We start from the raw sequence: 23,856 nt of genomic DNA, 5'->3' as shown, positions 1-23,856 counted from the left end.
ACAAGAGGCTTGGGTTAGATAGTAACTTACTGGTTTTACTCGTGTCGCAGAATTTTCGTCGAGTTCCTAGTTTTCAACTAATAATTAATTATTTTTCCAAAAGCAAGAGTGAAAAGAAAGCTCATTCTAGATGATTTTGAAAGGGGTGAGGCTGATGCTAAAGTGTTAACTTGTAGACATGGTATTCCTCTGTCTACAGTATACAGAACTTTGAAGAATATTCAAACAGGAACCGGGATAGAGCACAAAGCAGGGGCAGGTCGGCCTAGGAAATTCAGTGTTGTGGATCGCCGAAGACTTGGGCAGATTGTGAGTAGGGGCAAATTGAAAAGTGTTGAGAACATCAGAAATGAAATGATTAGCAGAGGAAGTCCTCAGGTATGCAATGAAACAGTTAGGCAGGAATTAAAGAGACTTAATTGGGTAAAAAAACGTGGAATTCCCTCGCCGTTGATGAAAGATGCACAAAAGGGAAAACGTTTAAACTGGTGTCGGGCTCATGAAAATCAAGATTGGGATAATGTTTTCTTTTCGGATGAAAGTTCTGTTTGGCTTTTCCCTAATTGTGTGAAAATTTGGACCAAAGATACTGTCAAACCTAGCTACCAGCGACCAAAACATAGCCCGAAGTTTCACATGTGGGGTGGCATATCGGCTCGCGGAGTGACGCCATTGTGTGTTTTCACGGGAAACTTGACAAAAGAAAGATACGTTGACATTCTAAATGGTCACCTTCTTCCGACAGCACAAACATTGTATGAAGATGATTGGATTTTCCAGCATGATAATGACCCAAAACACACTGCGCGCTACACAAAACAGTGGTTGTCGGGCGAAAATGTTCAAGTTTTAGACTGGCCCAGTTACAGCCCAGACCTAAACCCAATTGAGAATGTGTGGGGAGTCATGAAGGACAGAATAAACCAAAAGGGACTGAGAAATATTGAAGATATGAAGGCCGAGGTGGTCCAATATTGGGATACCCTGTCACACGATTACCTACAAACTTTGATGGGTAGTGTGCCTAGGCGTATTCAGGCATGCATTGCTGAGCGAGGAGGTCTAACAAAGTACTAAAACAAGACTGAGACTGTAAAAGGATGATGTTTTAACATGTTTATGTAAGTAAAACGCCAGAAGTTAATAAACGTAATGAGTTACATGACGCAACATGATTCTCAATAATTTCTGGGAATACTATAATGAAATGCATCACTGAAATCAACTGTTTCACAACGTGAACGATCTCCTTCAGGCATTCTGATTCTACCTTCTATTTTCAACGGGCAGAGTGAGATGCAGGTTCTGGGTTTTAGCAATACATGCAGAATATGTTCTGGCAAGTTAACAGAATATCCATTTTAGTAGCGAAGACTTAAATGTACACTGGACAGGGGCCGACAGTCAGTATTGTTTCTTAGGGTGAATGAAATGAATTAGATAGAACTGAAGACGGGATTACACATATTGTTCACTCCACCTCCTCATTTTCTCTCTCTCTCTCTCTCTCTCTCTCTCTCCACGGCAGTGTTCTCATCATTTAACTATTATTTACTTCAATGTGATGTATATAGGTATATCCTTTCATTTTATTTCATTATATATAGTTATGACATTGTGAGACGATTAGGAGATAAGCATACTGTGTTGGAAAATCAGAGGTATATGATGAAATCATAATAGCTCAAAATTTGATTTAAAACCCAACGCGTAACGTGATTGATGGCATCACAGTTGGAGCTGGGGGTAAATTAGGGCAAACAATATAGTTCGTTATGTTCACCTGTCTTTGCTCCAAAGTTACAAATAGTTCGGCTGGTTAAGAATCATCACAAATGATTGTTTTTATATAACTTCATATTTTATACTGTCAATCAACATAACATTTGGAACCGCATCTTTACACAAATGGTTTGCTTTCATTTGTGCTCTCATCTTTCACAAAGAGACAGAACTGTACTGGATACACGCTTGTATCTGAGACTTCACGTAGAGTTTACATACTGTGTATCTAGAGACAGGGATATAATGTTCGTCTTGAATTTAAAGTTTTTGTGATGACACGTGTTTATTTCTCTGGTGGAATCGTCATATTGCATCTCTTCCCCACTCTGATATAGAAAACCCCAACACATTTGAACTTCGGTGCGGGGTTTTGAGACGCACCCCAGGTACTTTGGACCCACTGATGAACTCTCAGGAGAGATAGTCATGTACAATGTTGTACGTGCTATGTTGAAGACCTTCAGCGTTCTGTACGTAAATAGCAATGGAGCATCCTTCGTGAAGAAAAGAAAAAAGAAGGGGAAAAGAAACAAACAAAAAGAACCCCAACAATATCAAACAAACAAACAAACAACAACAACAAAACAAGAGGACCCCCCAAAAAACCCAAAAAAACAAAGCAAAAAAACCCCAAAAAACAAAAACAAAAAAACAAAAACAGCCCCCCCCCCAAAAAAAAACAAAAAAAACAAAACAAAACAAAAAAAAACAAAAAAACAAAAAACAAAACAAAACAAAACAAAAACAAAACAAAACAAAAAAACAAAACAAAAAAACCCCAAAAAAACCCCAACAAACAAACAACAAAACAAAAAAAACAACACACTCATAAACGCTGGTCTTTACATTGTGGGGCAACACAGTTCACTTGTCAGTTCTTGGTCAGTGATTTTCACAGCGGGTGCGTTCGTTTTCCACAAAGTGTTTTGCACGAGTTTCCTAATCGAACGGCCCGCGCGTTCATTCGAGGAGTGCCAAGATGGCGTTCCTGCGAAATCGAAGAGGGAACACGAGAGGTACGTGTGGAGGTACGTTGTTTGACGTGGAGTTCAGAACAACGTGGCTGAGTACGCGAAAGACATCCGTCCTTCCTAACCGACTTACTTACACAAATATACAAAGTCGTGATGAGCCAAGGTGTTGTTTTGGTTTTAGTTAACTGAACTGATTAACAGCTGGTCGCAAGTGAGTGTTACAGACCCATTCGAGTCATATTCGGACACCGCATCATGACTATTCACGCCCGGACTGAGGTGAGCAAAACGATCAGGAAATTATATTGATAGTAATATGGGTAACTTTTATGAAATAGGCGATCGCCCTGGTGTTAAAAGTAGACTCCTGTTAAATATTGAAACAAATAACAAAGAAGATATTTGCGAAAATCCCAAATGTTGGGTTGACTCACTATATGAGTGAGTGAGTGAGTAGTGAGTTTAGTTTTACGCCGCACTCAGCAATATTCCAGCTATATGGCGGCAGTCTGTAAACAATCGAGTCTGGATCAGACACGCCAGTAAACAACAGCATGAGCATCGATCTGCGCGATTGGGAACCAATGACATGTATCAACCAAGTCAGCGAGCCTGACCACCCGATCCCGTCAGTCGCCTCTTAGGACAAGCATAGTCGCCTTTTATGGCAAGTATGGGTTGCATAAGGCCTATTCTACCCTGGGACCTTCGCGGGTCGACAGACTACATGACGGCTCACCGCACAGGCCTATCATATGCAAGCTGATGGTCAAGCTGATGGTCAAGCTGATGGTCAAGCTGATGTCTGAGCATACACAGGTAGTCATTGTGAGGTAGAAGCCATTTCTCTATGTAAGTAGTCAGAACGGTTATAGCACGGGAAACGCAACATTTATTAAAACAGAATGAAATGGTGTGGCTCAACCGCCTGGCGATCGTGTGAATGTGGTTCTCCTGGCAATGCGCTATCAACTAATCCATGTTACTGCAAATAATTTGAAGTATTCGTTGTATAAAATGTTGAAATCCAGTTCATTTTTCTTGGAGAAAAGTCCAGATCACGCAAAGTGGCTGCTTCACGTATTCAAACACCCCATTTTAACTTAGTGGAGGGTCATTTCAATGTTTCATGCTTTTCTGATAACTCAGTGAGATAGGAGCTATTGTTTCCTAAGTTATTATGCTTACATTCATCCATCCTAAAGACTAGAAAAAATAGAAGAATGGTCAGTTATTGCACAACTTTTCTTACACACAGGCACATATGTGGTGCTTAACTCAAGGTCAGTACTTTTGCCGCCGTTGCAGTAATAATATTTTTATAAATGTGTTAGACAGTTCTTGTTCAAACCACTCAATATAGCAATCATACAAGCCAAAGTAGTTCACATGAAAACGCCACAAATTAACATTTGTGTCATACTCTATCAATACAGTATATTGTATGAATCAATATCACATGTGTCATCTGTTGTGTCATGTTGACCTGTGATGACAGATGCACTGACTGATTGCAATCTTTATAATCTTATTTAAACGTTTATGCGAGTGAAGTGACGCGATGCAGAAACTATTTGTACAGCTCTGTCTATGTTATACCCATTGTGAACACATTCTTTGCTGCATAGGAGATAAACCGTACCAGGACACGCCCGCCCGTCAATATTTTACAATTTTACATGATTTTAATGTGTTTTTCAGAAGTTTTACAAGATGTTTAAAACTTATAACTTGGGCATTCAGGAAAAGGCTTTATCAGGGGTATTCATACCTCCCGCCTTACGTAAGTTGAATATCTCTCTAAAAAGTGACATTGCTGTAAATAGAAATAACATCAACGCAGCTTAACCACTGCCATCATGGCCACCAGTGCAGAGTCATTAGCTGCCGATAATCCAAGTCAGACAACAGCCAGATGGCCACTGAAGTATGACATTGTACATTTGACGCTAAGATATAAATAGTAATGCTATGTTACCTGATGTATTCTGGGCCACATGACCTTTACATCGTCATTAAAATAATAAAACATAACGTGCAACAGTCGCGTTAGGTCATTCCCACCACCAGGAATGTGGGATCGCCTAGTCACGCCCAAGACTGGGCTCTATACCCCACGTTGTGAAACCCGTTTCCCGTCTACCACGCCGTAATACTGAATATTAGTGGAAACGGTGTCCCTATCATCTGATAGCAAGGGTGGTGGTGTTACTGCCAGTGTTACGTTGAATGCCTTCTCGTGTTCGTGTCTCGGACTTCTCTTTATGAAAGAACTGAGATATTCTAGCTTTTCGCATTTCAAATTCAACCTATGGGAACAAAATTATTGCCTGAAACTTCATAACTGTACATGTGTAGGTATTTTTATTCAAAAACATTAAGGCACAATAAATCATGTTGATTTTTCGCATTAACGGGACACCATTACCATACTTTCAGCAAAAGCCCAGTTTTCCCGTTACCTTTTATTTCTGACCTGTTTGTACTGACAACTACTTGAACAAGGTACGCCTCAATAGCTACGACTGCGGGATAATGGACACTGTCTGTTAATATACTCGCGGACAAAAGAAACGTCACTAGCTACAATGTGGAAACGTTTATTTGCAAACCTAGAATAGTGTTACAAAATGGTCGAGATTCAGCGGCACAAACCGAAACAATTTGCTGAGTAAGATGTACCCTTCATTCTAGGGCTAAGTGGTTCCACCGTCATTACCCCTTACAATCAGATCTTCATTCTGGATAATGTCCAGAAAACTGCGTACATGTATACATATGAGCATCAATCTCGCAACCTTGCTGCCCCCTTCCAATAATACTGATAGAGAGTCGGACTCGAACTCCACATTGCTCTTCGACATTCGTCTTGCTGAACTCCGACGAAGAAAACTAGCGGCAAAATGAGATTACTATACAGTATATTTGGCAGAAAAAAGGATGACTTATCTTTTACGTTGACAGCCCATACAACACCCGGCTTATCAGCTTGAGTGGAGACTAACACTGGTTCACACTCTCTAGTCAGCCATGTACAATGGTTCAGAAAACACGGTCAGCTGCGTGGTCGGGGATGGACATTGTGACACTTTACCGGATAAACCGTCCACTCAAAGTCTACTTAGTGTATGCTCCAGGTCGTTAGAAACTCGCGGTGCTGCAATACACTATATTAAATGTGGTTTGTAATTTTCCAGAATCGAAAATGTATTAACAATCTCGGTGTGTTTCACGGGCATATTTGTAGGGCTTAACTCTGCTCTGAAACCTGAAGGTAATTTCAATATAAAATTCGAAGTTTCAGCCCAAAACTGTGATATTGCCCAGCATATTCATTGCAAATCAGTGGTATCATTAAATTATTGTCGATAAATGTAAGAAGTATGCATCAAGTCATGTCGCATTGTGAGAACAATATACACTCTGATGTCGCATGGCGAGAACTATTCACGTGTTGATGCCGCATGGCGAGAACTATTCACGTGCTGATGCCGCATGGCGAGAACTATTCACGTGCTGATGCCGCATGGCGAGAACTATTCACGTGCTGATGGCGCATCATGAGAACTATTCACGTGCTGATGGCGCATCATGAGAACTATGTACGCCTGGTGTCGCTTCATGAATTTATGTTTATCGAATCAAGGTAATACAAATATGTTACTGTTGTTTTGTGTCATATTGTTATCTTTATTATACATGGTTGATTGAATGTTCTTGGATTATTTGAGCATACATTTTACATTTTACATATACTTGTATGATGTGAGTGTAGTGTTGATGCTGCTTGAGTGATTATGGCGTGAGATCCAGGGTGTCTGTATATCCTGGGATGTCAAGTCTGTCAGTCATAATCATCCCAGAGAATGATAAAAACCAATAATCAAAAATGTTGAATTGGGAGGTAGATATAACCAATTGGCGTAATTTCTTGATCTGACTCACCTCCATGATTCGTACCCAGCCTATCAAAGTGAGGCACCTGATCGTCAGCACACACAGTCAGCTATCTAACCCACTCAGCCACCGAGACCATCCACTCCTCAAGTAGATGTCTGACAGGAGTTGTATGTGCATCACATTAGCTGACACTCTTACCTTCAGATAACCATCTGCCTGCTCCTTCAGCAATAACGGACATTGTTATTGTTGTGAATGAGTTCAAACCCTTGGCTATCATGGAAACAAATGCCGTGTAGACTTATTGTATAGTTTGGTTGAACCAAAAACATTTTCAAATCCTCACCTTCTAATTGTTCAAATTCTCGAACTGTCGTTTTCAGTACGTTTGTGGCACGTTTAGTAAAGGTGGCAATGCGACATTGTTCCGTCCACGATTCCGGATTTATTATATTTTCTATCTGAGAGTCTGGTGAAGCATGGTATTTTTAAGTGGTTCGCATTCTTGATTCACCGGTATATCATAGTTAACTATAGATGTTATATCCTCCACACAATGCTGGTTGTCTCGCTTGACTGCGTCGATGGCAGTTGCTTTAATGCGTACCCCTGGGGCAGCCCCTGCTTGGAGACTTCATCCTGGTCAGAGTAGCTGAGCGGGGAACATGGCCAGGGTAAGGACTTATGTTACTCCATCTTACTTTTGTACATTAGAGCGTTTACTGCATCTGGATTAGCTAACTGAGTCAGGATTAAAGGAAGATTTTCCTTTCTACTGAACTCGATGTCTACTGTTAGATCCGAGAGGGCAGTTTCATTGGCCTTACGCATTGCCACCTGACGCACATGTGTGTACTGAGGGACCAGTTACTGCTGTATGTAATAAATGGGTTATCTCCCAAAACTTAGACCACCATATCTTAGACATGAACAACTTCTAGACACTATTGAAGGGGATTACACCGTGCCACCCCTCATGTAATACAAACCAGTACATGCATGTACTGAGGGAGAAGTTAGTGTTGGTATAGTGGATGTACATATCTATCTATCTATCTATCTATCTATCTATCTATCTATCTATCTATCTATCTATCTATCTATCTATCTATCTATCTATCTATCTATCTATCTACTGACTGAGAAGTTAGTGTTGATATAGTGGATGTACATATATGTGCTGACGGAGAAGTTAGTGTTTGTGTAGTGGATGTACATATATGAACTGAGAGAACAGTTAGTGTTGGTATAGTGAATGTACACGTATCTGTGCTGAGGGAGAAGTTAGTGTTTATGTAGTGGGTGTACACATATACTGAGGGAAAAGTTAGTGTTGGTATAGTGGATGTACATATATGTACTGAGAGAACAGTTAGTGTTGGTGTAGTGGATGTACCTATATGTACTGAGAGAACAGTTAGTGTTGGTATAGTGGATGTACATATATGTACTGAGAGAACAGTCAGTGTTGGTATAGTGGATGTACCTATATGTACTGAGAGAACAGTTAGTGGTGGTATAGTGGATGTACATATATGTACTGAGAGAACAGTTAGTGTTGGTATAGTGGATGTACCTATATGTACTGAGAGAACAGTTAGTGTTGGTGTAGTGGATGTACCTATATGTACTGAGAGAACAGTTAGTGTTGGTGTAGTGGATGTACATATATGAACTGAGAGAACAGTTAGTGTTGGTATAGTGGATGTACATATATGTACTGAGAGAACAGTTAGTGGTGGTATAGTGGATGTACATATATGTACTGAGAGAACAGTTAGTGTTGGTATAGTGGATGTACATATATGTACTGAGAGAACAGTTAGTGTTGGTATAGTGGATGTACATATATGTACTGAGAGAACAGTTAGTGTTGGTATAGTGGATGTACCTATATGTACTGAGAGAACAGTTAGTGTTGGTATAGTGGATGTACATATATGTACTGAGAGAACAGTTAGTGTTGGTATAGTGGATGTACATATATGTACTGAGAGAACAGTTAGTGTTGGTATAGTGGATGTACCTATATGTACTGAGAGAACAGTTAGTGTTGGTATAGTGGATGTACATATATGTACTGAGAGAACAGTCAGTGTTGGTATAGTGGATGTACATATATGAACTGAGAGAACAGTTAGTGTTGGTATAGTGGATGTACATATATGTACTGAGAGAACAGTTAGTGTTGGTATAGTGGATGTACCTATATGTACTGAGAGAACAGTTAGTGTTGGTATAGTGGATGTACCTATATGTACTGAGAGAACAGTTAGTGTTGGTATAGTGGATGTACCTATATGTACTGAGAGAACAGTCAGTGTTGGTATAGTGGATGTACATATATGAACTGAGAGAACAGTTAGTGTTGGTATAGTGGATGTACCTATATGTACTGAGAGAACAGTCAGTGTTGGTATAGTGGATGTACATATATGTACTGAGAGAACAGTTAGTGGTGGTATAGTGGATGTACCTATATGTACTGAGAGAACAGTTAGTGTTGGTATAGTGGATGTACATATATGTACTGAGAGAACAGTCAGTGTTGGTATAGTGGATGTACATATATGAACTGAGAGAACAGTTAGTGTTGGTATAGTGGATGTACCTATATGTACTGAGAGAACAGTTAGTGTTGGTATAGTGGATGTACATATATGTACTGAGAGAACAGTTAGTGTTGGTATAGTGGATGTACCTATATGTACTGAGAGAACAGTTAGTGTTGGTATAGTGGATGTACATACATGTACTGAGAGAACAGTTAGTGTTGGTATAGTGGATGTACCTATATGTACTGAGAGAACAGTTAGTGTTGGTATAGTGGATGTACCTATATGTACTGATAGAACCGTTAGTGTTGGTGTAGTGGATGTACATACATACATTCATGTTAAATGAATAAGTCTAAAACTTCTGGAATGGTTATCGCACTAAGCTGAGCAATAGGACACTCGTACCTTCAGATAACCATCTGCCTGCTCCTTCAGGTAAACAGGACACGAGGCTGTTCTGTAATCAATGTTTTGACTTGATGAAATGATCACACTTACAACATATGCTATGGTGCGCCTTGGATCAGAAACGTCTATTTGCCTATTTTACATTGAATGGCGTTTTACAGCTATTAATACAAGTAGATTTACTACAGCAGATTTATTCTACCATGTAAATTCTTACAGATTTTACTCCCTTAATCATGAAATGATTTCATCATCCAGAAATGGATTAACGTGCGTGTTTTGATACGTTCTGTATGGACACAGAGAAGTGCCTTGATACATCATGCTGTGATGCCCATCCCTATAAATGGCCGATGCTGCTGTATAGCTTCTGTCTGTCTTTTAGTTCTCTTGTCTCTAGTGGGTTAAAGCAATGGATGTGGAGTACCATCGATGTGTCTTTCAAAAACCTACAGTCATAGACTTCAGCTCAAGGTGAACCACAATTTTACGATGCACGTGCATTTCATGTATGGTGTGTTTGAGCGATTCACTGAAGTCGTGAGTGTAAAGTTGCATTTTAGGCCAATATTTCTTTTTTTTCAAACGTTTTGACGCCTGCAACCATTCCCCACATTCAGCATGGACTGGTTTGTGTCAGATATTTTCTTGAAATTCAATTCTTCCTATGTCAGTTTCTTTTTCTTTCTTTTTTTTTGAGGAGTAAATAATGTTGCACTGCTGGGGGCGTTTTACCACTGACAACACAGAGGAGACACCAATAACACTGACACTGTGACGCTGCTATTAGATTTCACTGCACACCGCCATAACCTTGAACAGAATCAGTATCACAGAACAGTTAGTTAATATACGAACTTATATCCAGTGTCAAAGTGTCGTAAACCATGTCCATTATCTCCAGACGCAAAAACCTTAATGTTGCCTGAAAATCGTTGAACATATTTGCCTCTTGGTCATATCCAGGTGCCATTCACATTGGTTCTAGAATTGTTATAACTTCTTCTGCAGATTCAGGTATAACATCACGATGTCTGGACCAATTTGTTATAATTTGGGATGCGGAAAGCGCGAAGCATGGAAGAATCCTCGGGGGCATCAGCTGTTTTAACGTTTCTTGGCCCTCTTGCACTGAGTGAGTGAGTGAGTTTAGTTTTAAGCCGCACTCATCAGTGTTCCAGCTATATGGCGGCGGTCTGTAAATAATTCAGTCCGGACCAGACAATCCAGTGATCATCAGCATGAGCATCGATCTGCGCAACTGGGAACCGATGACATGTGTCAACCAAGGCAGCGAGTCTGACCATCCGATCCCGTTAGTCGCCTTTTTAACGACAAGCATAGTCGCCTCTTATGGCAAACATGGGCTGCTGAAGGCCTATTCTACCCCGGATCTTCACGGGTCTCTCTTGTATAAAATCATCGTTAAGTCAACCATGTGTTAACCATGTGTTGCCAACTTTTCAACATTGTTTCAGCATGGTTCATTTCTCCTTCACAGTTCCATCGTGTCAGTGACATTCTCATCATAAAGTTCGGACTTCGTGTTCTGTGAGGCATGGCTAACGTATTCTTTCGGCTTCGATCGCAGTTCAAATTCGAATGTTCGGAATTATTGTTCGAATACATTTTCATACATAGTCGTTTCAAACAGATATTATGTGAAAAGAGTAGGTGTGCATGTATTACACTGATTAAAGAAACAAGTGCAACGAGATGGAAAGTGTAACAACAGTTCATGATCATATTCCAGATACGCGGTGTCACCGTGATGGGGGTGCTGCTGTGGTATTGGCCACTTGTAATGCACGACGGCGTTCACGCCGTTTCTATAGGTAAGTCATCCCCTTCACCACTTCCGCCATGGACAACGCGCGTCCATACCGCATCATTTCGTAAACCCTTTTCAGGAATGCTCAATAATCTGGCTTCGATAACTTTTGTCCTTCCAGAGTTTAACTGTCTTCGAAAGGGTACAGGCTGTAAGGCTGGAGGCAGATGCACCCCAGAAGGAGACTGTGTCTGTCCGGGCACCAGAGGGGGCTTTGACTGCTCTCACGGTCAGCTCCACACTGGAATTGTGTGATGCTCAGTAGATGTTTAACACTACATAAACTTAGAGAGAGACATGTCTAATTTCAGTGTGTCCAGCTCTCACCTCCAGACACCTCCACTAATGCTACAGTTTGTATATGTCAGTGTGTCCAACTCTCACCTCCAGACACCTCCACTAATGCTACAGTTTGTGGTGTGAATGCCTTTTAGCGCTGACATATACACACTGTGGCACTAGTGAAGGTGTCTGGAGGTGAGAGTTGGACATACTGACATATACACACTGTGGCACTAGTGGAGGTGTTTGTAATATGTCAGTGTTTCCAACTCTCACCTCCAGGCACCTCCACTAATGCTGCAGTGTTTTTACATGTCTGTATGTCTGAATGCTACTGTGTGTATATGTCAGTATGTCCAACTCTAACTTCCACTAATGCTACTGTGTGTATATATCAGTATGTCCAACTCTCACCTCCACTAATGCTACTGTGTGTATATGTCAGTATGTCCAACTCTCACCTCCAGACACCTCCACTAATGCTGCGGATCAGAGAAGCTGTGGGTGTAACGAGGCTGCCCAAGGGTTCTTCTGTAAGACGAACGGAGATTGCTTCTGTCCACCTTCTCACTACGGAAACAAGTGTCAGTTCAGAACGCGTTAGTAAAGTTACATTCTGGTCATTAAGTTCTAAATGAAGCATTGATTGTACCTTGAGCCAATAGCTTCATCATACGATCTGGACAAACTCACCAACGTCGCAGTATCCACTCACAGAATGGGTGAATGTTCTTCCTACTCGCAGAGGCCATTTTCATACAACTCCAGGATCTCATGATTGTCTCTGATCTCCCCGACTATAACGTCCTTCACAAGCTTAGAAACAAAATCTGGGGATACAATGAGCCGTGTTCAAATGTGTATCTTTGAATAACATGCGTAAAACATTATATATCTGTTGTGACCAGTTGAAATGACTGTATCGATATTGGTAATACAAGCATGTTTCACTACTAATCCACAGTTCAGCTCGTCTGCTCCCTTCCCGGAAAAATAATCACCAACATCAATGTTCCGGGAGCTAGTACCGCACGTGTCTTCCTCAAAGACAAGAGAGGACTTTGTGATTTTAGTACAACTGTCCCTGCCGACACTCCTGCAGGCTGGGTTGGAACATTTCTGGAGACCGGCATTGACACCAGTTCTAACTGTCCAGCAGAGACTCTCACATATTCAGTAAGTACAGTTCAATGCATGTAGAAATAGGTGACATGTTTCTTTGATTACATAGGCCGTGTGTGGCAGTTCTCGACACCTGTGTCAGTATACAGTTAAAATGAGAGAGTAAGGTTTTTCGAGGCATTCAGCAATATTTCAGATCACGGTGGAGGACATCAGAAATGAACTTGAAGCATTGTTCCCGTGTGGACTATAGCACCTGGACCTTCGTCTTAACGAGGGAACTCTTGAAACACTAGGCTATCATACCACCCACTGCTTAGAATGTGGGGATCTGAGTTACGTTCAACGTACATATATCTGAATAACGCAAAACTGACCAGCACTGGGTTCATTATTCAATGTATGCTCACCAGTTCTATCAAACGTAAGACAATTACAGCCTACCGGGTTCGTGTTTCGTTATTTGTCTTTCGAATAACGAATAACGTGGTCGCAGCGATTTCGTTATTCATACGCTCCACATGGAATCTCTACAGTAGTTATGCACTGAAACTCATGTAACAGCACATTGCGGGACCCACTCACAGGACTGCTGTACCAAATGTACATGAGGTGTTTATTATTCAGAGTCCCTGAATAACGGGAACTTTACTGGGTTTGTTATTCAATGTATAGCCATCAGTTCCTTCAAATGTGAGATAACAAGTACGTCATGTCGTATCTGCAGAGGGTTCGTGTTTTTTGTTATTCGAATGACGAATAACGTGCTTGTTCGTTATTCAGACGCTCTACATGGAATCTCTATAGCAGTGCTGTGATGCACACATATACTCATGTAATAAAAGATTGCGGCGTCTATTCACAGGTGTACCAATGTGCATGAGGTGGTTAATTATTCTGAACCTCATGATATAACACATTGCGGCGTCTATTCACAGGTGTACCAATGTGCATGAGGTGGTTAATTATTCTGAACCTCATGATATAACACATTGCGGCGTCTATTCACAGGTGTACCAATGTGCATGAGGTGTTTAATTATTCTGAACCTCATGATATAACACATTGCGGGATCCATTCACAGGTGTACCAATGTGCATGAGGTGTTTAATTATTCTGAACCTCTGAATAACGAATAAGTGACTAGCACTGAGTTCGTTATTCAATGTATGCCCATCAGTTCTGTCAAATGTAAGGCAATTACGGTCTACCGTATTTGTAGAGGGTTTGTGTTTCGTTATTGGTCTTTCGAATAACGAATAACGTGCTAGCCGCAGGTTCGTTTTTCCGACGATCTACAGGACTGTACATGGGATCTCTATAGTAGCGCTGTCATATACACTGAGACTATTGAAATATAACATTGCGGGATCCACTCACAGGTGTCCCAAATATCCGTATTCCTTTTACATAAACTGAACCCCTCATCTGGTGCGGGTTACTTGATCATATTGAATAACTAGAACATGTGTTGGGATAGAGGAAGGTGGAGTGTATACTATTGTTTATTTTCACAGGAAGACATGTGTTTTACCTCTGTGTACTAAACAGAACACACAATATGCATGAACTTCATAAGAAGTAGACATTTGGTAAGTGACAATGCTGATGCTTTAAAACAGCCTGCGTGTGTATGTCTTTGTGTGTGCGTGCCAGCGCATTCAGAATTTTCAGGCATTCATATTCTTAAGGCAAACCATGAATGAGATGAGCGGTTGACACAAACTACTACAGACTGGCTCCTTGACAGCGATAATTTACACATACCGAAGGTGCACTTCCTCATGGTAAAACGGATAATATCAGCCAGCTACAGATGTTGGAAATTTAAACCTTGGTCAACTGTCGGAATAAGGAGAGATTAGCGAAGTTCATATCATAAACATTGCTTCTACCGTGTTTAACATTAATCCAAAGTGCAGTGAGTACCTCGCTTAAGCCAAAATTACACGTACATGTATATACAGCATCAATTGGAGGCAGGCAGGCATTGTATACCCAGAATGTAATGGAGGAAATACGGCATCAACTTCTCAATAACGAAATACCCGATGGACACCCTGATCTCCTCTACTGAAACACTTAACAGAGCCATTTGAATGATATACTGTAATTAGTAATATATGGCATTTACAAATAGGAAAAAGAACGAATAACGAAACACGAACCCTTTGCAAATACAGTAGACTCTGCTTGTTTTGCATTTGATACAGTTGATGGACATACATTGAATACCAAAGCCAGTGTTGTAAGTTTTTTGTCATTCAGAGGTTCTGTATCATAAACACCCCATGCACAAATGGTACACCTGTGAATGGTTCCCGCAATCCTTTATTGCATGGGTTTCAGTGCATATGACAACACTGCTACGGATATTCCATGTAGAGTGTTTAAATAACGAACACGCGGCTAACACGTTATTCATTATTCTTTATTCTGCAAATACACTATGGTATATTTGTTACCTCATATTTGATAAAACTGATGGGCATACATTGAATAATGAACATAGGTGCTGTTAGTTTTCCGTTATTCAGAGTGTCTGAGTAACTCAACACCTCATACACATTTGGTCCACCTGTGAATGGATCACGCAATCTTTCACTGCATGGGTTTTAGTGTATATGACAGCACTAATAATTCCATATAGAGCGCTTGAATAACGAACCCGCTGCTAGCATGTTATTCGTTATTCGAAAGACCAATAACGAACCACGGACCCTGTACAAATACGGTAGGCTGTAATTGTCTTACATTTCATAGAACATACATTGAACATACATTGGGCATACAATGAATAAAAATCCCAGTGCAGTTTAGTTTTTCATTATTCAGAGATTCTGTATAATTAAACACACGCGCACATTTGGTACACCCGCAGTATTTTATTTCATGAGTCTATGTGTATATGACAACACTACTATAGAGATTCCACGTAGAGCTTTTGAATAACGAACCCTCGGCTAACATGCCATTGGTTTTCCGAAAGACGAATAACAAAACACAAACCCGTTGCTAACTTCAGGCTGCTAAAAGGTATTTGGTTGTTGCTTCTTTATCTATCAGCATTTCAAATCTTTCTTTTTAAATGTATTTTAGCCTCTGCATTTTGGTTGTTAAAACAGAAGTAACTATTATTTTGGGGTTATATATCTTTCATTTAGAATGGTGTTGTTGGATATTGCGTGACCTCGGTGCTACAATACAACCCCCTATATATCAGTGGGCAGGACGCTGCCATCCGTCTCTGCTGCACGGATACTGTAGTGTCCAAGGATGTGGGTCAGCTTCAGCCTGTTGATCGGTAGGTCATGCCTTCTGGATTTGTGGACGATATATTAATCTCTGGAATCAACCATATATCTGGACTAAATAAATCATTTATCAGATATTTAGCACTATAAGACTGACATGAAGACGTGTTATGTTATCGTTTTTCTTACATGTTTGCAAAGCAAGACGCTAACTGTACTGGCTACAGGAATAACTTAGTATTCAGTACTTTAATGTTTCACTGAATCTTGTGAAGAAAGGACGCATCTGAGGTTTCTATTTCACGCTCAGCTGTCGTTAAACTCTACCTGTAGTGAAATTAGCGACAGAAACCAGATAGTGATAGAGTTGAGCGTGACATGCAGCTGTTAATCAAGTCAGCACATGACTAGGCTAGAGTTGAGCGTGACATGTACCTCTTGATCAAGTCAGTACATAACTAGGCTAGAGTTGAGCGTGACATGTACCTCTCAATCATGTCAGTACATAACTAGGCTAGAGTTGAGCGTGACATGTACCTCTTGATCAAGTCAGTACATAGCTAGGCTAGAGTTGAGCGTGACACACATCGGTTCATCAAGTCAGTACGTAAATAGGCTAGAGTTGAGCGTGACATACGTCTGTTAATCAAGTCAATACGTAACTAGGATGGAGTTGAGTGTAATGCTAGACAGGCTAGATGTTCTCACACGACACACACCGGTTAATCAAGTCAGTACGTAACTAGGCTGGAGTTGAGTGTGATGCAATGTTATACGTTTCAGCTCCGGTGAACATTTTCAGTAGCATGGTGATAGACGTTGTTCACACTGGAAGTTTCAATAGGTCCTGGATCGTTGAGGCACATAAGGTGGACTACCATTCCATGTACAAGTTTCGGTAACAATATACATAATAGTTACAACATGCAGTTTTAGTCTCGTGTGTACAATGCGCTGTCTTTGGCAGATGTTTTGTCACACCCAATACAACATTCCGTGGTTAATGTGTATTGCAGGTCTACGACGCCGGCACCACAACGCACGTCCCTCGTCCGCGCCTCCAGTGCAATGACCCTTCTCCTGGCTGTCCTGGCGTGCAGTGTCACTGTTCTGCTGCGATAAGAGACACAGAGCCTTTAATGTCACAACCATTCTCCGCACCTCGTTCATTCAACGAGGTCGTCGACAAACACTTACTCCTGGCTGTCTGGGATGGCTTTAACAATTTGTTTGTCATTTGTTCATCTGTTTGCTTGTTTTCAAAGGTCAAAGTATAGATTTTGTTGCAAGCCAATCTTGTAAAAGTCGTCGAATCAAACAATCCAATAGAAGTTGTAACCACTGAAGAATAACACCCCTCCATGTTTGTTGGTCCTTGGTTAAGAAATACAAGTGCTTGTCAGATTCACGGACAGTATTTGAAATTAGAAATGTCAAACAAGCAATAGCATGTCTGGTTAACAGGGATGTTATACGACAAGATACAAATACCAGTTCTGTAATGAATGCAATAATAAAAAATGTATGACTATTTACTACTAACGATATATTATTGTTTATTTCATTGTCTGAAGGTCTTTCAGCATGGTACATGGTTCTGTTTTACCAGATTGAAAACTCGAAACTGAAACGTATTCAATGAAACGCACAGGTGATGTTGATAAAGGATTATCAATAGTTTTAGTGCGCTTGATATGATTTCGCCAATAAATGATCTTCTGTATCCATGGAACGAATACAGAGTGCGGAAACGCAGCATCGGACACTTAAATACATGCTTGCTTTCGAAAATCTCCATGAAAATATCCTGGAGTAAGTGTGGTTCGCAATTCTGTTGAATCGGAGGGTTGTCTGAATATAGCCTTTTTTCCTTTGAGGCGGGTTTTAGCTACCGGAAAAGTATAACCCTTCATGCCGCTATTCGAAACTTTGTCACTGGAAGTCTGGTGGGTTGGGACACTTGAGTGCTGCAATGGACACATTGACGTCGACGTTCCAGTCTGGAATCAGCAAAACTGGTGACGTGTTTGCTTTAGTGCCGAATGAGCCAAAAGTCAACAAGGTTGAATTGAAAGACCTCCTCCGTCCATGCAGAATCGGAACCGAACCGTTTGGAAAGCCCCTTCTGGTAACAGATATTGAAGAAAACAGATTAATAGAAACGGACGTTTTCTCCTATTAATCCTTTTATGATCTATAATTGCTAACTGATCTTTTATACCTTGAAACTTGACTGTAACTCCAGCATTTACATGCGTTGTCTTACAGCTGATAAAATTGAGAAAATATGTTTCATTATATGGAGAGAATGGGTATATATTCGTCAGTTGTGTACTTGATGGGGCAGTTATTTTGTGTACATTCTCAGTCAATCAGTTTGATTGTCATTATAAACATTGTGGATAAGTAAGATAATTTGAAATGTCTGGTGGAAGACAGCGTTTACATTGCTCTTCATATCAGCGAATGGTGAGCGAAAATAACTTGAATAACAGCAAACATAACGAAAACAGTATTTCGTCCATAAATTCTTAAATGAGACAATTAGCTGTAAAATGTACTGTCACATCAAACTGACAGAAAAGGTGATGGTGCTATTAATAAAATGTTAAGAAGCATCCAACCACAACTCTTCCTGTTGAAACATTACGTCAAAGAGTTGTCCATGGCTGGGTCCAAAAAGACCTCCAGAACGCTCCCTTCATCGACCAGTGCTATGGACACATACTCCTACACCTGGCCTATAATCCATCTTTGTAGCGAATACAAGCTGGTGCAACATGGCAATGACGCTGGTATTTCGACGGGTGCGCCTTTTGATGTGGACTCCGTCAGATCTCGTCAAGGTGTTTTCAAGGACGTCCAAGAGCATTGCGGTAACTCTCTCATACAGCATGTATGGCGACTCTACTGGTTACCATGGATAACTAGTCACCATAGATTTAGTATTCGTCACTTTATGCCAGTGGAATGATAGCCCGTGAAAAGATTTCAAACCTGCGACGCACCAGTCAAACAGTCTCAAAAAGACTGGTACAGCGACCAACATTACGTCACTCCACATCACCAAACTCCATGCTGGCGTCGCGAATATCACTCATGTTAGAGAGGGGCATTTTACTAATGGCTAACCTGCCTCTTGCAGTAGTGACATTGTTACAGCTATTCCGAAATGTCAATAGTTAAGTTGGTGAATGTTCTTCAAGCACATGGCCTGAATGCTCGCAAACACTGATTCCACAGCGTGATTAGCATTATCTTGAGACAAATGTGTAGGTGTATAAAAGCCGTTATCATATTCCTATGAATAGCTTGGACCATTTGGATATACAATAATGGCTGTCGGAATATGTTCATATTGACCACACAACTGACCGAAAATGCATATCAGCCATACCAGCCTTTGGTAGCGTTCGAAATAGCTGGTTGTCCGACCGCCCGGGACGGGTTATTTTCAACATGGACTGCCAGACGGTGGGGTTAAGATTTAGACTGTGCTGGCTAGTAAATTTGTACGGAATGATACTTCAACAGCCTTTCATGTGGTATGTGATCAAACGGATAGGGGGTGGCAGTTTTCCTTTCGCAAGTCATACCGGCCTGGGGCGGTGGGGTAGCCTAGTGGTTAAAGCTGTCGCTCGTCACGCCGAAGACCCGGGTTCAATTCCCCACATGGGTACAATGTGTGAGGCCCATTTTCTGGTGTCCCCCCACCGTGATATCGCTGGAATATTGCTAAAAGCGACGTAAAACCAAACCCACTCACTCACTCATTCACTCACACCAGCCTGAAACAACCATATCAGCCCGAGAGCCGGACCTTCAGTGGGTCACGACATCTGAGAGATGAACACATCTTGGTGAAGCGCTTTGTTACATTTACAGTATAGTATGCTCCAACTGGTAATTCTATACTCAAATAAATAACTATTTATGACACGAAGGCAATACACTATACCACAAAATACTTAGCTCAACTATGTATAAATACTTTAGGACCTTTCAACTTTAATGTTATGACAAATATGTACCGGTCTACTACAGGTCTATGTACTGTTCCCTACAGGAACAGCTGGGAAACAATGTGCTCATACAGATTGTTGACTAAGTGATGGATTATTAAATGGATTATTATAGGATATTTATACAGCGCACATTTCCAGGCTACTACAACATGCACAAGGTACTGGTATTTTCCTTCCCTCGATCATTGGATGTCAATCACAACGGCACATCATATGATCAATCTCAACTCCCTGGGGACCATACAAATCTTGCTGCCACTAGGCGCACCGAGTCATTGCGGCTTTCTCATCCTTACGAGGCACCCATTCGCAGCTGGGTGAACTAAGACACATTGTCACAGTACTTTGTCCAAGTTCACTGCACATTGCTGTACCCGCACGAATTCATGTGACCACCATCTGGTCATATACAAACGGATTCTTGGATTCTCTTTAGTGCACAGGGTTGTGTACTGTGCACTAAGGGTTGTGACAACACCGAAAGAGTCCAAGGGTTTTACACCCGGCAGGGTTTCCAAACTTTGTTAAAATTCACTTACCACAAGAAAGTAACTTGTCCTGACTAATTTTCCGCTCGCCCTGATTTTTATGACATAATCAAGATGCTGTAATTATGAAAGAATAAACCAACATGGTACTTGATGTTAATGTTTAGTGGACTATTTATTGAGAATGATACATAGCAAAGAAAGATAAACTCTAACTTATTTTATCATTTTGAAAAATAATAGCTCCATTTTGAGCAGATATGAAATGAAATCCAAGTTTATTAGCAGTTTTAAACTGAAATTATCTGGAAGCCTACAGACAAGTAACATGCCATTATTTGATTGCCTGAAACTGACTTGTCCCGGGAGTCGGTCGATGGGAATTTCGATTACCTGCCTGGTCACGTGTGGACTCGGTCCCGACACCTCAAGCTCGCTGGATAACTAGCCTGGCGCTTTTACCAGCTCGCCTGCCATGCGATAACGAAGGGAAATAAACGATACATGCAGAAAAAATTGAGGAAAAAGAAAAATGACATGTTCAGCATTGATGTTAAGTGACTTCATAAAAAAACTGTATTATTCTGAGGACATTAGATGTAACGATGTAACATAGCAAAGATCACCCAAAAGTTACCGTTTGTTTATTAGATATGCCTATACGAGTATCTGAGTGAATTGCTAATATTTTCTACTTCTAAATAAAATCAGCTACCTTTCTGACGCTTGAGTCTGCGTAACACAACAAAGTTATTTTAGTATCCCTGCTGACCTGTGAAGGTCGGGGGTAGAATTTTCCTTCATCAACCCATGCTTGCCATATAAGACGACTGTGCTTGTCGTAAGAGGCGACTAACGGGGATCGGGTGGTCAGGCTCGCTTATTTGGTTGACAAACGTCATAGGTTCCCAGATGCGCAGATCGATGCTCATGTTGTTCATCACTGGATTGTCTGGTCCAGACTCGATTATTTACTGACCACCGACAAAAAGGTGGAATACTGCGGAGTGCGGTGTAAAACTAAACTCACTCACTCACTCGGCTCCCTGTTACTGTGACTGATGTCTGACATGTGGTTTCATCACCAGTCATCAAACAATTTAGTGCTCACTTTAAAAAATAACTAATGTTATGTGTACAAGTAAATATCTGTTATTCAGTCATAGGTTACTTGTCTTGGCACAGATTACATGACCTGCCATGAATTACTTGTCCTACAATATATTACTACTACTGACATGAACCAGTTGTCCTTCCACGAATTACCTGGCCTGCCACAGATTACCTGCAGGGCATCATCACTGATAATCCACCGAATTTGTAAATGAATGACTGTCGTGGAGAAAATATCTTCCATTTTAATGGAATGACCTGCAATTACCATGTCAAGTTTCAAGACTCATGTAAACCTGAATGGGCGTACTATTAGAGAAGAAAGAGAACTAGTGTACTTTTACAAGAGGAATATAAGTTATAGGTTCTGTGAGTCCCCTTGATTATCTGGTGGTGCACATCAGTGCAGACATCTTAGAACCAAGTCCCTCTCCATACATATGGATATGGGTTAATGAGTCATGACATACAACAGCTATCCTGAATACACAATGCCTTAATGAGAGTGGTCACTTGTAAACGTTTCACACTTGGGATTACTCTTTCTTAACATTACATATTACCACTTTTTAAAAGGCATAGTTTATTCATATCATCTGGCTGTGCGAGATATGCCATTATACACATGTAAGAGGCTTACGAAGGCACAGATGTAGACGAGCAATTGTTGTAGAAGCCTCTAAGGCTGAGTGGGTTAGATTGCTATTTTATGTGCAGGTGACTGCACTTTAGAACCTGTACTTAACTAGCAAAGCGTAAACCCAAATGTAACTCATGCTACAATTTGAGTGCAGACAATGAGAAGTAACTAGAAGTTTGTCAGCATTACTCTGTGTCTTTATTGTATTGATCACTCAGGTCCATAAAGGTAATTTCATTCATGCAATTGTAACTAAAACAATATAACAATACACGTCTACTCTGTGTCACAAAAATAGTAAAATGGTATTTAACACAGTCTAAGTAAACTTAGTCTCAGTGTATTTCGTTACACTCCACCACTGAGTCTAACAAAACCTAGTAGAAGGTCGCGTCAGGAAACCTTTGAGACACCAATGACCGTCCAACCAAACGCGAGACGGTTCAATAGATTTAACCAATCAGACAACGGCTACTATTTAGGGATCGGAGGGAGTTTCAAAATATTCAGGTCACTGACACAGATCTCTCTACAAACAAAACTCAGCATATAACAATTATTTGACCAGCAGTATATACGCTTTGGGGTTTCTGTTGACATGGTTACCATTAGCTAATACTTCCACAAGATGACATCCTTGAATATTGCCAAAAACACCATTTTCAGCCACTGTATACTAACCGTTGTCATGGTTGTACGTACGTCGTGTGCATCACCCGGAAGCGAGCGTAATAGCATTCGGAATCGTTATTGTAGGAACCTTTTCGAGATAAAAGGTTCAAGAGGCATGTGCGAATGTCCACTTTCTTGATTTGGTAAGCTGTGTTCTGAATAGTCAATTTCAAAGGTTACCTGACGCGGTTTTGTTAGCTTCAGTGGTGGAGTGTAACGAAAAGTACTGAGGATAAGTTAACGTAGACTGGTATTTAACAAAGAGTTGTCCAGAGACTCAATACTGACCTGACAGTGTTACTATCTTCCAAAGTGTGTGTGATACTGAGGCACAAAGAAAAACCTCTACAATGGAGCACTATTAGGATAACTTAACTGGTTATATGAGTGAACCACTGTGTTTTCCAGTAATAATATGATACTTGCACTATCCTCACACATGCATACTTTTCCTTTAGTCATATACAAGCTGATATTTTTGTATGGCCTCTAGAGGGAAGTCTATACTATCTACAATACATATGAAGCTGACAGCATAAACATCTCCATTCTGGTTCACAACAACATGCATACAGAGCCATAACTATTATCATTGTTTACAAAACATTTTCCTATGTTTAACAAAGCACTATTAAGTTGACCTCCAATGGAAGCATGTCAATATATTCTCACATATCTATTCACTAATTCCAGTAACAGGTGTTCAGTACAGAACTAAAGATATGCTGGTCTGTCTGTTGCCATGGTGACAATACATGACAGCCAAATGTGGAAGCGTTAGGTCCAATGTAGACATTATATAAA

The 23,856-nt window shown here is 40.6% G+C and overlaps 1 protein-coding gene across 3 annotated transcripts; it reads left to right on the top strand.

Annotated features, from left to right (window-relative positions):
* Positions 1-3,456: 3,456 nt before the first annotated feature.
* On the top strand, positions 3,457-17,649 carry LOC137276890 (uncharacterized). 3 transcript variants are annotated; one of them, XM_067808538.1, is made up of 7 exons: positions 3,457-3,578; positions 11,379-11,460; positions 11,578-11,685; positions 12,206-12,337; positions 12,703-12,914; positions 16,025-16,164; positions 17,131-17,649. In XM_067808538.1, the coding sequence occupies exons 1-7, from the start codon at positions 3,525-3,527 to the stop codon at positions 17,234-17,236; spliced, it is 834 nt and encodes a 277-aa protein (XP_067664639.1). In that variant the 5' UTR covers positions 3,457-3,524; the 3' UTR covers positions 17,237-17,649. The 3 variants fall into 3 exon arrangements, with proteins under 3 accessions (XP_067664639.1, XP_067664641.1, XP_067664640.1); XM_067808539.1 differs by lacking the exon at positions 3,457-3,578 and adding an exon at positions 7,253-7,333; XM_067808540.1 differs by lacking the exon at positions 11,578-11,685 and having other exon boundaries at positions 3,477-3,578.
* Positions 17,650-23,856: the final 6,207 nt, after the last annotated feature.

Source organism: Haliotis asinina, chromosome 3 (genome assembly GCF_037392515.1).
Source record: "Haliotis asinina isolate JCU_RB_2024 chromosome 3, JCU_Hal_asi_v2, whole genome shotgun sequence".
NCBI classification, from domain to species: domain Eukaryota; kingdom Metazoa; phylum Mollusca; class Gastropoda; order Lepetellida; family Haliotidae; genus Haliotis; species Haliotis asinina.
Note: the sequence above shows the minus strand (reverse complement) of the source record. Positions and strands in the feature narration are given on the sequence as shown.

Bases quoted from the DNA above. Each gene is read 5' to 3' on its own strand.
- LOC137276890 (XM_067808538.1), top strand. From the start codon at position 3,525: ATGGTCAAGCTGATGGTCAAGCTGATGGTCAAGCTGATGTCTGAGCAT. The intron at 11,686-12,205 runs GTCAGCTCCACA...TCTCACCTCCAG, and splicing joins GGGCTTTGACTGCTCTCACG to ACACCTCCACTAATGCTGCG. The intron at 16,165-17,130 runs GTAGGTCATGCC...TGTGTATTGCAG, and splicing joins CAGCTTCAGCCTGTTGATCG to GTCTACGACGCCGGCACCAC.